This window comes from Callorhinus ursinus, unplaced genomic scaffold (assembly GCF_003265705.2).
Source record: "Callorhinus ursinus isolate GAN/ISIS: 27379988/994484 unplaced genomic scaffold, GSC_fseal_2.0 scaffold22, whole genome shotgun sequence".
Taxonomy (NCBI): Eukaryota; Metazoa; Chordata; class Mammalia; order Carnivora; family Otariidae; genus Callorhinus; species Callorhinus ursinus.
The window spans coordinates 6,424,113-6,439,268 of record NW_027397084.1 but is presented as its reverse complement, the minus strand read 5'-3'; the positions used below and the strand labels follow the sequence as shown (position 1 = coordinate 6,439,268).

The 15,156-nt window shown below is 37.5% G+C and overlaps 1 protein-coding gene across 1 annotated transcript in view; it reads left to right on the top strand.

The window, feature by feature from the left end:
• Positions 1-15,156, top strand: part of PTCHD4 (patched domain containing 4) — a 181,048-nt gene that overhangs the window by 39,147 nt on the left and 126,745 nt on the right. Inside the window, exon 2 of the mRNA XM_025890636.1 lies at positions 10,232-10,712. Within this exon, the coding sequence (XP_025746421.1) occupies positions 10,232-10,712 (481 nt within the window). The remainder of the gene's footprint in view (positions 1-10,231; positions 10,713-15,156) is intronic.

The window sequence follows — 15,156 nt, the reverse complement described above, 5'->3', positions numbered from 1 at the left end:
TATCCAAGAATATAGAGTTTAATACAAAGATTAGCCCATGCACTTGAGAAAAAATATGTCACATCAACCCAGAAAATGTTAACACACTGGCAAAAGTGAGCCATTACACTCTCGTCTCCTATGCCGAGAGAAGTAATATTTAACCCACATGGACCTGCGAGATAGGAGAGTAGTTTCTGAGCTTTATCAAAAGGCTTCCAATTATTTTAATATCTTTGAGGCTGGATATCTTGGTAGTAGTAAAGAACAATTTCATGGATCTCATTAGAATGTGTATCACACATGACACTTTCAAAGCATGTCTGTCCTTTTGGGGATTAAACAGGAAAGGTAATTTAGTGAAGATAAAATGGACTTAAGCAAGCATTGTATTCTTTATCTAGCATTTTACTGACATAGTTCAACAATTATCCCTCACTGTGGCTTTGAGGTAGTTGTCTTTCAAATAAAGGAAGGACAGTGATGGGAGGGAGAAGAAAAGAAAAACTGAAAGAAAAGGTCAGAGGGAAGGAGAGAGAGGGGGGAAAGGGCAGGGGAAAGAGGCAGGAGAAGTAGAGGAGAAAGGAGATGGAGCAAGGAAGAGGTAGGGACGAGATTCATACAAAATGATGAGATATTAACATCTGTCACTTCAGTAGACATGCAAAAGTGTCACTGTTGTTTTATCAAAGGATTAAGACACAGCTGTGGTAAGTCCACAACTGCAAGTTTCACTTTCTTTCCCAATGCGTCAATTCCTCTACCTTTCCTTTAAATATGTGCCCCAAATTTGTTTCCTTTAGCTTGAGAAATATATCACCTTCATTTTCTATCTTCACTGAACTTGGAAGGCTAAATGGAGCAATAAAATAGATAACGACAATAAAAGACTACATGTATTTATCAGTAGAAGCCCCTTTGAATGATTTTTTTTAATTTTAAAGATTTTTATATATTTATTTGTCAGAGAGAGAGAGAGAGCACACAAGCAGGAGGAGTGGCAGGCAGAGGGAGAAGCAGACTCCCCACCGAGCAAGGAGCCCGATGTGGGACTTGATCCCGGGACCCCAAGATCATGACCTGAGCCAAAGGCAGACACTTAAGCAACTGAGCCACCCAGGCATCCCACTGAATGAAAATTTTATACAATCTTGGAAAAAAAATAGAAATTAGAAGAAATTAGAAAAATGGAGTTCATAAATGGCAATGCTATCTCCACACTGCAGAAATTAATGGCATATTTCCTGGAAGTTGTAACCAACCTCATAATCTAGACCTCTGTGATTACAATTATCTGGATAATTCAAGAAAGAAAGAAAGCTTTTGCTTAGAGTGATGTTTTATGTATTACAAATAATTAATTTGGCTTCTGTTTTGAGGTAAAAAAAATGCATGGGAAGGACCAATACAAAGACAAAAATTAAAAAGAACCTCATAAGGATCAGTTTGGAACTCAAGTTCAATGGAAGACAAGTGATATTAAGCCACCAAGGTCCTCATGATCTTTTCTTTGAAAAGACAATGCCAGTTAGCCAATGCAAAGTCAGATCAACTTGAGAGTTGAGTGTTAACACTTTACCTTACCCTCACAGGCAGAAATCTGCTGTTATTTACCTGTAACTTTAAGTAGAATACTGTTGTTCATTATATATTAATGGGCGAGACCACAGTCCTTCATGGAGAAGAACGAACCATCATAACTTAAGTTGACTTAGAAGCACTAGGCAGATTGCTTAGGACTTGAGCCCAGAAACAAGGGAGTCTTGATTCTCGGCCCTTCCTCCTCTTCCACTACTTGTCTAAGTGAAATTTGATCAGCAGTCAAACCTAATTTATCCTCCCCATTCCTAACTACTCTTCATGCCATTCCCTTAACATATTTATTTTTATTATTTTTGTTGATGAGTCAATAGTAATTTAAAAAAATATATATATATAATAGCCCAACTAACCAAGAAAGGAGATGTGACCTATAATTTTATACCAAATAAGAGCCAATGTTAAATTTTGATGATTTCCTTTGAATATTTATACATGCATATTTATTTTTACGTGGTTGAGATCATGCTATATTTATATAATTTTGCAGCTCTCAGCAGTTATCTGCATTCTTGAGCAATGTCTTCAGAGCTGTAATACTCTCTGCAGCTTTATTTTCTCACCAATTTACAGGCTTTGTTTCTATAACAAAAGTACAAGCTCTTCCAAGGAAGAGATATTTTTCTTTTGTTTATTTGTCCTTATCTTGTTTTCTACACACACACTAGCAATTTGCCTTCCCAGATACTCAACACATATATTGTTTGGATTTATTAGATTTATGGGAATCATTAGAGTAACTAAATCACTTTTAGCAACTCCTGCACCTCTAGGAAGGAAGCTTTTCTCCAAGAATCTCTAGAACTCCAGAAGAGATGTTCTTTAGAAAAAGACCTAGGTGTGAGGGAAATTTATTTTCCAGAATAGTGTGCATTTCATAAAATCTAAAAAAAAAAAAACGATGCTCATACAATCAAGTAGGTCTTGGCTTAAATAAAGTTATGAGGAAGGCAAGAAAACCATCCAGTGCCCCCTCTCTAGTGTCTATCTCCATCCCAAGGCACACCTAAAGTTCATTTTTCACATTGCAGTCAGAGCTTTTGAATAAGCAAATCTCCATATTCATATTCGCTACTCATGTCTGCATCACCCCTCCCCACTGTATATTCCAGTCATTTTCAAAGTCCCAGGAACACAACATGCATATTCTCCTTTCTAGGCCTTTGCACATGCTGTTCTCTCTGCCTAGAAGATCATTCTTCCCCAAGTCCATCCACCAATACCCCATCTTCACCTGGATAATTATTACTCATGCTTCAGGTCTCAGCTACGATGCCCCCCTTTTAGGAAAGTCCTCTTAGTTCCTGCTAGGCTAGGTGATTACTTCTCACTGCTACCTTACTACTTACATATATACTTTTAAGTGCCTTTCTGCTTACTTATTTCCCCCTATCTCCCACTCTACCCCAAAGCCATAGGCTTTCTGAATATAGGAATTATAGCTGTGCACCATTCTAACCTCAATAGCTGGCTAACACAAAGAATGTGTTCACTGAATGTATCTTCAATGAATGAATGACTCTGTCCTTCTTGACTGTTTCCATCTGTATGTCATGTCCCCGAGCATGCCAAGACTTTACACACGACGGCCCCATGTAGTTACCTGCAATACCTGTGCTTTTGATCCTTCCTCTTTCCCATTTTGATTTCTCAATCAAAAGATTGAACTCTACTGTAAGTTTGCCTCAGTAGCTTGTTAGTCTGATCTACTTTTCCACTCAGAGGTGCTAATGGCTCAGGTGCCATACTCTTGGTGTAGCATGTGGCTGTTAAGCTAGAGTGTTTTTTGGAGAGAGTTTCTTGCCCAAAGGAAAAGCTGTTATGGCAGGTCTTTTGATCCCTCTCCTGAAGGGGGTACTGCACTTAGGGCCTTTGTACATTACACAAATGTTCCCATATGAAAGATGGCCAGCTTCCTTTATGGAAAATAACATCAAAGCTAAATGCCCTTTGATATGGAACACTTGCCTGTGAGTGGTTCTATGGATCCCTTTGTGAAAGACTCACTTAAAATAGTAATATTGCTTGCAATTGAAATTTTTGGGATAGGGTCACTAAGATGAATTACAGAAAAACAGAAAGTTCATTGTTATAAGCCTCACATGTAATGTGGGTGTTAACTTTATTTCCACACTTTTAAAATAAATTTGTATAAAGATTTGGCACCGGTAAAGGAGAAATTAAATGTATTTATCCAATTATGTGATAAGTAAACCAATACAGAGGGCAGGATACTCATAAAATAGAGATCTGAAGAGAAAATGAATTTTACTGTGTAAGAAATTAATTCATCTGGCGACTAAGAGATAATTTACATCTAGGTAAAATTGGACAAATTCTTGATATTTTTCCATTTGAGAAGAATTCTCTCTGGAAATAATTCAAAGAGAGAGAGAAAAGCTACTGGGTCCAGATTTTAAAGAAGATACAAAGCTTCTTGTTTCTATGGAAATGAACGTGGGTCATTTTGTGTTTCTTCTTTCTTCTTATTGCTTTTTTCCCTTAAGGTAGATTTCTCTAGCCTACTTTGAAGTGTCTAATGACTTTGCCATGGATGAATCATTAAATACAGAGCTAATGAAACCTTTAGAAATAATATATGCCAAGCCTTTTATTTTAGAGCTGGAGTTGGTATGCAGAGAAGTCAAGCAGCATGCCCTGTCACCTTGCTGTAATAGCAGCACAACTGGAACTGGGAGCCAGATGCCTGGATCCTCCTGTTCCCTGTGTTCTCTCATTATAGATATTTGCTGGGAAATGTAGATGAATATTAGATGTCTAAGTGAATAAACAGTATCATTCAAATATTTAATGTATGACATATTAATAAGAATAATATCCAACACTTTGTGAGCACTAGTCTAAATGCTTCATATGCATTAGCACACTTGATCCTCACAATGCCTTATGATTCTTATTTTAACCATTAATAAGACTGACATCTGGACAGCTCCACACCTTGCCCATGTTGACCCTGGGACTCTTAGTGAGACAGTCAGACTCTTGAGTCCGTGTACATAACTGCTGCCTTATACTTCCTTTCATTCAAATATATTCATAAATTATTCAAACACATGTTGCAGTTGTGCCTGTTGGAGTCAGAAAGAGGAATAAGCAATTGGCTATGCCACTTAGTAGTTATACAGCTATATACAGTTACATAACCTGACATTACTTCCTCTCCTGGGGTGCCTGTGTCCTCATTGGTGACTTGAGACTACTCCAGCATAGCATTTTTAGTAGAATGACTAGAAGAGTTACCTAGGATGATGCAAAAAAGTTCTTAAATCTTAGAACCGAGTCTGCCACATGTGTTTAAAAGTGATATGCTAGAGTGCATTATTAAACTTATTTTATATTCTGATTGGCTAAAGTTTGCTTTTCATTTCAACAACATGAAGCTTATTTTTTTAACTTTCCTATTTGAAAGGAAAAAAATGAAAATACACCACTGCACTCTCCTAGTTGAGTAATGTGACATAAGAAATTCAATTTATTCTTTATTAGGGCATTTTAATGCTTTAAAGTCTTCATTTTTTTAATTTTTATTTATTTATTTGAGAGAGAGAGAGAGAGAGGAAAGCACAGACAGAGTGGGAAAGGGAGAAGCAGATTCCCCACCGAGCAAGGAGCCTGATGTGGGACTCCATCCCAGGATCCTGAGATCATGACCTGAGCCGAAGGCAAACACAACCGACTGAGTCACCCAGGCGTCCTAAAGTCTTCATTTTTAAAATAAGTTTTGATTCTTTTTTCTTTAACTAAATACCACATAGGAACGGTTTTCTTGTTATTTGCTTGTTTCTACTAAACATGAAGCTCTGGTGAGGAAATTCAAGATAGCCGATGATTTCATTTAATCATAGTTTATCCTACAATATTTGATATTGAGAATAAAACAAAGGGATATAAGTTAGGAAATAAATAGAAGGGGAAGTCTTATTTAAACAAACAAGCAAACAAAACAACAACAACAAACTTTACCATTCCTTCAGAAATGTCACTGTCTACTATACATAGGAAGATTTTCTTTTCAGCAATAAAAGACTGACAGTCTAAAAGTTTCCAATATCCTTGCAGTGTCTACCTCATTGAAAATCAATGAAATCTGAAATACAATTATCTTGGACAGAAGCTCTGCAGCTAAATTATCTTGCAATCACAGAAAGTATCTTAATAGCAACCTAGCACATATACTGAGCAGATATGACACTCCCCTATAATTTCAAAGCATCATTGAATATTTTTTCTCTGCACAATTGTTTATGACATTAATGTCTCTTTCCTCTCCTAGCTCGAAGAATTTATTCTTTGATCTTGTCTCAGAGTTTGAATTTCCTTTTCCACTGTAGAGCTTTAGATTGGGTGGTAATTTTTAAGAGCTACAAAGTAGTAACCGTAAATGAAATAAGACCTAAAGAACCCAAGATTATTATTTTTTTTTCTGGCTTTACTGCTCCTGGAGAGAGTATGATGCGATGCTTCCTGGCCATGAGGTAGCCTCGTGACCTGTAAACGCATTGATTCACCTTGGAACAATTCACCTACCACAGACAGCCTCAGCTGACATTTTTTCATGCTGCATCAAGAACCTGAAATGCTGCAGGGACTTCCTAATGGAGCTCTTTTCTTTCAAGTCACCCTGACTCCCTAAATCATCTGCCACGGTGCAATAATGAAAGAACACTCCAAAAAGGAAAGCATGCCATTCACTCCCTGCTTAAAACTCACAGTGTTTTCTTACTGCAGAACAATTAACTCCAGCTCCTTAATAAGGCTTTGCTGGCTCTTACTGAAAAGGCCCTGCTTTCCTCTCTAGCCTCAGACTTCCTCTCATTTCCTTCAGTTCCTTGAACGCTTGGGCTATCCTTTGCCCCCAGGCTACAATGCCTACAAACTCTTTTTCCAGGTACTCACTGGGTCCCCCTGTCAGGTGACTAGCTTACTCCACATGTTTGGTATATAGTGAAAATGGAAGAGGAAACATATTTTGGGGAAATATTACCCTAGAGTAAGGGGATTGAAAAAAAAGGTAAAGTGTGTGTGTGTGTGTGTGTGTGTGTGTGTGTGTGTGTGTGTGTTTCTGTACCAGCCTTTAATTTCTATATATACCTCTCTTCATCTGAGGCCCTATTGTCCTCAGACACTTTGAGCTGTCTCTTACTTTTCCTGTTCTTAGCAAAATGGTCTCTGAAAAAATAATGTAAGATTAGTTATATACACCTCAGGGTGAACTGAGTTAAATGTTATGGAATGTTCATTATATAGCTGGCTGTGTTCTAGGCACAGGGAAATTATCAGTGAGCAGGATAGGAAAGGTGCCAGCTCTCAACAAGCACACTTTCTAGTGGAAGAGCAATTAATTAATTGATTAAATAAGATTGCATCAGATAGAAATCTTTTGTAGGAAGAAGACAACATAGGAGTATGTGATAAAGTGATGTCTGGGAAGGAAGTGTCTAGATCATGTGGTTCAAATGGTATCCTTGAAGATAAGACCTCCAGGAGGAAGTAGCCCTGGCTGTAGAAGAATGGAGGAAAGCATTCCAGGCAGAGGGCATGGCAGTTGCAAAGTCCATGTGGTGGAAATTAACTTGGTGTGTTCAAGCAGTAGGAAGAAAGGTGGGAAAGCTGGAACAGAGTTCATGGGGAAAAGAGTGGTGGGAGGCAAGGTCTGAAGCTCAGCCAGCAGTGGGACATGCAGGGCCTTGCAAACCTGGTAAGGAATTCTTCTTTTATTCCTAATGCAAGTGGAAGCCAGTAGGTTTTAAGGGTATAAATGGTGTAATCTCATTTAGAGTTGTTCAGGTGAGCTCTGGCTTTAAGGTGGACAAATAGACTGAAGAAGAGCAGAAGTGGGCACAAGGAAATGACTTAGGAACTTCAATTCACCCCTGTTAATGATGCCTGTTCAATTCAGTGAAACACTGAAACAGGGGAGCATTGGAAGTGATGTGTTACCATCTTGTCATATTTTTAAGGTTTATCTTCATGGCGACATGAATGGGATTTCTGCACTTTAAAGGAACTTTGGAATTTGTGTAGAAGGTTTTATTGGAACAGGAGGAAGTTGAATCAACATAAATGGTAGGCAGTTGGTTTTGTGGAGAGTAAATTATTGGGAAAACAATGTATCTACGCATGAAATAAGTTTTAATCATAAAGAGCAGTTAATGGGGCCTAGGACCTAAAGTGGCTTCCTGTTCAAGGACGGCTAAAGACCTTGTTTATTTTGTTCTGGTGCATGGAGTAGAGAAGATTAAGAGAGAGAATTTCATTCTATTTGTTACATCCATTTAAATATAATGAGATGAAAGCATATCTCTTATGAAATAATTTTTGTAAGAGATGGAAATTAGACAACTTCAAAAGGAGGGTGAGCAGTTAACCAAACTCAGTAAAGATCAGTTATTTAAAAATCTATATATTGCCTTCTGTAGAGTTTTGACTTTTGTCCAGGTACATTATCAGTGCCCTCTTTGATCCATTATAATCTCCAAATGAGGCCTGAGGGACACATAAATCTTTGTTCTGCTGCTAAAGATCCCTGAGAAATCTTTTTGATGACAGAAATGAGTAAAGACAGATGGAACTGCACATTCTTAAGTGAATAAATATAGCTTTTAAAATACTTTCTCTTTCAAATAATCAAAAGCACAAGTCAACATCACAGACGGGATTTCAAAGAAGTAGAAACAAAGGTGGAGCTAAAAATTATACCAATCTTAAAACAAAAATAAACAAGCCTACTTGAAGAACAAGAGTAGAGATTATTTAAAGAGTGGAAACCATATTCGTCTGTCAGTGCTGGGACAAGATTCCCACTCTTTCTTTGAAGCTTTCCTACCTTTTCACTTGCAGATCATCAGAGAAGCCCACAGGTTTCAAAAGAGAGCATTGGGAACCTCCAGCTGGAATTTCAGTTGTGTGTGTGTGTGTGTGTGTGTGTGTGTGTGTGTGTGTGTGTGTACGGAAAAGAAGATGGAAAATTTGCAAAGATGCCTTGGAAGTGGGAGATTTACCAAGCAAAAGGAAAAAAACTCAAATTATATTTTTATTTAGAAATATACTGTTCATTTGGAGTTGGTCAGGTTGTATTAAATAGAAAAATTGCTTTTATTGAACATGTAGGGGGAAAATGGGTATGTGAAGTGACTATGAAATTTCTTCCTCACAATTCTTAATGATCCTACTAACAGCACTTGTACTTTCTATAAATTTCTATAAATTTCTCAAACTTTTTGTGTTTGCAACACACTCTCAAGTATTATAGTTACTTTGGCGTTTGTTAAAAATACACATGGGAACAAGTACCTCAGATATAAGTGTCTGGACTGAACGAGTTCACGAGAACTGTTATACGTGTCTCCTTGAGTATACAGTGCCTCACAGTTCTGTGAAAATCACCACAGTTATCAGACTGTTGGTTTTGTTGCCCTTCCACACTACGCTTCCAGAAAGGACTGTTTCCTGCTCTGACTCTACACTTTTCTATCCTCATGAGATAAAAGTCTTGCTTGATGTAGCAAATGGAAATTCTCCTCATGGCATAAATTTACCTTTGTGCCTGCATTTTGCACAGTACCTGCAGCACATTTTCAATGCTATGCCCTGTCTTGCAACCTGCTCTTGGGTTCAGTATCACATCTGACAAGCACTGCCGTGGAAGTAAATGACAGTTGTGGCAAAAAGAAAATACACAAATTGTTGAAAATTTGGTGATGTCTGTCAGGGATTTCTTTCTGAGTCTTAAGGCACCACTGGTTGAGAATTCTGCTCTGAATTAAGCAACTCAGTGTCCACCTCATGTGTACCTTAAAGAGAAGTGATGGCTTTTCTTATAAATATCCTACTCATATGACCTTGTCTGCTCTACGTCATGCAAAATTCTGAAATCAAAATGTCTTTTGACCACCCCATCTGAAATCTCATCAGTTTCATTTGGGGGATTTGTTCACTGTGTTCTGAGGGGGAAAGGTCAACCTATGACTGAGGCAGGTGTTTGAAGGGAATTTTGTAATGAGTGAACAGGTGCTCACATCATATCTAGAAAACCTTTCAACACTATTATATTAATTGTAAAAAAAATAGTATCTTCTATTTGTTCTGCAATATATAGTTGTACCCCCAGAGTATGGATGTTTGTGATGTTTGTGTGTGTTTGCATGTGTTGGTGTAGGTGTGTGTGTTAACCCTGAGAAGTTTAGTGTATATTTATTAAATGAATTATTATTTCAATTTTTTGAAATGTTGTTAACTCATGCCATGCTTCACTTTTGGCTGAAACTGAATCATCAAACTTGCTCCTGCATATAGGAGTTATAATGACTGTTACAGAGGAAATGGTGGGAATGGGTTATGGATGGGATAGATCAAAATAATATTTATGTACATTTTCCTATGCATGTGGTGAGTCTTGTATAGCTTCATAATACTCTTTGAATCTTTCTATTCCTGATCATCTTGCATGGTATCCCATGACACTCCAAAAGGTTGAATATAAAATCCTCACATCCCCCTCCACCCACATCAGTTCCACAATTGCAAGATCCTACCTCTGCCTTTGTTGTGTTCCTTCATTTAGAGTAAGAATCTGTTGTTTGAAATGTGTATCCCTCTGGTAACTTTAGTCTCCCCTTTTTCTGTTTTCAAGGATGGGAGGAACAGTTTTATTGGACACCAACTGGGAGGGGTAGTGGAAGTGCCAAACAGCAAGGACCAGCGGGTCAAGTCAGCCAGAGCCATTCAAATCACCTACTACCTCCAGACCTATGGCTCTGCCACCCAAGACCTCATAGGGGAGAAGTGGGAGAATGAGTTCTGTAAGCTCATGAGGAAGCTCCAGGAGGAGCACCAGGACCTCCAACTCTACTCTTTAGCATCCTTTAGCCTCTGGAGAGACTTTCATAAGACCAGCATTCTGGCCAGGAGCAAGGTCCTGGTGAGCCTTGTGCTGATCCTGACCACAGCCACCCTCTCCAGCTCCATGAAGGACTGTTTACGAAGCAAGCCCTTCCTGGGCCTCCTGGGGGTGCTCACAGTGTGCATCTCCATCGTCACAGCAGCAGGGATCTTCTTCATCACTGATGGAAAGTACAACTCCACCCTGCTGGGAATCCCATTCTTCGCCATGGGTAACTATCCATCCTTGTGGTAATCGGATTCTTACCAATTTGGGGCAAGGTAGTACATTTCTTGAATTCTCAGGCAGAAATCTGTTTTAACTTTTCACTAATGTGTTTGTGTGATTATGTAAGATTTTACTTGGGGTGGTGTCCGTTTCACCTTATTGGGCCTTTTGGAAATTCTAGGCTGACCAAGTCATCTTCCCATTTATGTTGCAGAATTTAATGCTGTCAGATATTTTTAAATTACACTATATTGGAATTCTTTATTCTGCTTCTTCAAATATTGTAGGTCAGAGATTCTGGAGATCCAAAACTTACTTTGAACAAATTTTGTGGTTCAAATTCATGGACATCTTCAAGTTGATGATGGTGAAGAATGAATAGCATAGGATGAAAATTCGAAGAACCACTGATAAATTCTAATCTCAAAAAACTTCTTCATTAATCTTGGTTTATTAATTCATTTCAAAGTTTTTATAGAGAATGTACTCCATTTCCCCACCTCCGTATAAACTAAACCTTCCTGTTACCACTTAAAGTTGTATCCCCTAATTTATTTCATCTCTGATGAGAATAATTAATGAGCATATTCAGTCAAGATAATCCCTTCTTGTAAGTTTTCTCCCAGACATACATAAATGTCTAGAAAACGCTCTATGAGTGAGTGTGTGTGTGTGTGTGTGTGTGTGTGTGTGTGTGTGTATGTTCTTGCAAAAGACAAGATCAAGTCTGGGAAGAAATGTGAGTGATGGCTCAGCAACAAGACTAATGGAATGTATCAGAAAAGCCATGATAATGGTGATATCTGTGGTTCTACAAAAGAGTCCTGTCAGATGTGATATAATTCCCTACTTGTAGTTATTTGAAGGATGAGCTGTAATAATGACCTGTAGGTGATGAACTGACATGAGCAGGAGAGTCTTTAGCCATAAAGTTATTGCTTTTCACTCCCCATGCTAAAATCAGCTATAAATTACAGTTTTATTATTAAATAAAAAAGACATTAAATAAAAAAGATGTGGTCAGAAAGTCTTCTAGGTGATCCAGGCCCTTTTTGTTTTCACCTTAACAAACATCTTTGAGAACACTGCAAAATGGATTTATAGTGTAGGTTGCTGGAGTCCAAATTCTTTATCTGGAAATCCAAGTTCATTGTGGCCCTAGTGAGTTAGTTTATCTTGGTAAACCTCAAGTTCCTCTTGTATAAAATAAGGATAATAATTTTATCATTTTCAAAGAATTGTTTTTTGAATGTAGTAGAATATACCTAAAGCTTATATAGCATATAGTAAATGCTCTGTAAGTGTCATCAAGCTTTAAGTGCACTGGATTCAATGATAAATATGGAAACAGCTCTTGGCTTCAAGAAATTGAAAGTCTTCCTAGATTTTGCATATCACATTTAAAAGCATTTTCATCATGTTAACAACAAGTGTTTTTCTTTTTCCCAAAGAACTATATTAAAATTTGTTTGTACCAGTGATGAGGATGAGTCTAGATTTGAACCATTTATACTTATGTTTTTTGAGATTAGTCTTTTGACTTGAAATAACAACATAAAATTCATAAGAATCATTCACTGTGATTCACAAATGAAACATGGCTTGTTCAAAATGACTAGATACCTTAGAGCCTACTAGGGCTTTTTCTAAAACTGTGGCAATCTAATTGGGTAATGGAAAGACTTATCAGGAAAGTTCTATAATATAGAATTACATATTCTGAATAAATAAGGAGAACAATTGTCCTAGCGATCACTGAATTATAACGTAGACTCTACAAAATCAAAGAGGTATTTTTATTCCTTAAGTAAAAAATAACACTGAAAGCCATAACACTGAAGAAAATACCCAGACCCTGAAACACACATGTTTTTCACTTTTCTTCTGTCTCAGTGAACTTTAAGACCATAAATCAACCTTGAACAGTGTAGGTGCAGACTCTAGGAAGACTGGTGAATGGTTACAGTATTCTTAAAATTCAGTCCTAAAATATTCTGAAATAAACTTTTCTGGTATGGTCCAAAAACATAACAACAATAAACCTATCAATGTATACTTAATTAAGATATCTGGTCCATCAAGGAGGAGTTTCTTTGTTGTGCTTTGTTCTTTTTATAAAATGATCTGTAATAACAAAGATACCAAGATCGAGAATTAGTGAAATGAAAGGATTATCCCACAGGGCTAAGAAATCTGGGTTTTCATCCAACCTTTTCCCCTAACTCTGTATGTTTTATTGGGAAGTTATATATAGTCCCTTTGTCCCAGTTCTTTATATATTAAATGTAGGATTTGGACTTTTCAATCTTAAATTTTGAAGATTCTATAATATTATTTATTTCATTTTCAACTGCAGTTAGAATTTGATCATTTCTCTATAAAGTCATTTAAGGTATGTATTATCCCCCAACCTCTAATCTCCATTCTCCTTTGTTTATTTTTAGTGTGTGTGCATGTGCATGTGTGTGTGAGAGAGAGACAGATACAGGGAGAGGGGCTTTAGAATATAAAAATCACAACCTTGCATGCAGAGCAAAATGCTATGAAGGTGATGAGGTGGAAGATGATATTGAGCATCAGCAAGTTGAATTTAGCAGATATGTATCTTCTAATGGTACACATGGCATTGGTTGAAAGTAGTCCTTTGATTGATTATTTTACATGGTGTCAAAACCGCATAATCTAAAGTTAGTTGGGTATAAGGGAAAGAAGCCCAACTCTTCTGGTAAACTTTTATTTCTATTCTTATCTTCCCACAAGGATTTATTTGAGGTTGTGCTCCAAGATTCAAACCAATTGTCTTCATCATAACCTATCCCTGAAGCTCAGTATGTCACTTATGTTCTGTTCTTCAAGCCATCTTATTTCTGACCACCTATCTTCCTTCTAAACTGCATCTGCTTGTTTTTTTTTCTGAGTATTCACCTACTTAATATTCTGGCCATTCACCTGCTTAAAAACTTAATGACCATTTAAGAGGCACATATACTGTACCTTTATATCCTGCAGTTTTTTTAATTTAATTTTATTTTATTATGTTATGTTAGTCATCATACAGTACATCATTAGTTTTTGATGTAGGGCTCCATGAATCATTGTTTGCGTATAACACCCAGTGCTGCATGCAGTATGTGCCCTCCTTAATACCCATCACCAGGCTAACCCATCCCCCCACCTCCCTCCCCTCTAGAACCCTCAGTTTGTTTCCCAGAGTCCGTAGTCTCTCATGGTTCGTCTCCCCCTCCGATTTCCACCCCCTTCATTTTCCCTTCCTTCTCCTGATGTCCTCCATGCTGTTCCTCATGTTCCACAAATAAGTGAAACCATATGATAAATGACTTTCTCCGCTTGACTTATTTCACTTAGCATAATCTCCTCCAGTCCCATCCATGTTGATGTAAAAGTTAGGTATTCATCCTTTCTGATGGCTAAGTAATATTCCGTTGTATATATGGACCACATCTTCTTTATCCATTCGTCTGTTGAAGGGCATCTCGGCTCTTTCCACAGTTTGGCTATTGTGGACATTGCTGCTATGAACGTTGGAGTGCATATGGCTCTTCTTTTCACTACATCTGTGTCTTTGGGGTAAATACCCAGGAGTGCAATTGCTGGGTCATCGAGTAGCTCTAGTTTTAATTTTTTGAGGCATCTCCACACTGTTTTCCAAAGTGGCTGTACTTGCAACTTGCATTCCCACCAACAGTGTAAGAGGGTTCCCCTTTCTCCACAACCTCTCCAACATTTCTTGTTTCTTGCCTTGTCAATTTTTGCCATTCTAACTGGTGTAAGGTGGTATCTCAATGTGGTTTTGTTTTGAATTTCCCTGATGGCTAATGATGATGAACATTTTTTCATGTGTCTGTTAGCCATTTGCATGTCTCCTTTTGAGAAGTGTCTGTTCATGTATCTTGCAGTTTTAAAACCTGTACTAATTTTATATTTTGTCCTGGTGTCCCCATAAGTAAATTTGTATCTTTCAAATTGTATGTTCCAGATTTAGGTTTGGAAAAGGAGATGATTATAAGCATAGGTGTTATCTCTGGAAAAGATCTGAGAGGGAAACCAGACTTCTAATATTAAAAAAAAAAAAAAACAAACACCTAAAACAATCCCATTTAGCTCCAGCTTAGCATCTTTTCTCTATACAAACATAAACCGGTAACAGTGCCGCTAATTTAATTTATAACTCATTGTCAGCCTTTTTTTTTTTTCTACTTCATTTGCTTTGTGTGAATGTGTTTCCTCTTTCTGGAAGGAGAAATATGGGCTAATATTAAATATGGGCACCAACCTGTCCCCTACTGTGTCTTGCTGATCTTCTGTGGATAGTTGCCAAAGACATTGATAGCCTTGGTTCACTATTATTTTAGTCCATCTTAAGTTTATTTTAATGCCAGGAGTCTTACTTTAGCCATTGGTGATTTTGACAAGAGCTGCTTTGGGGC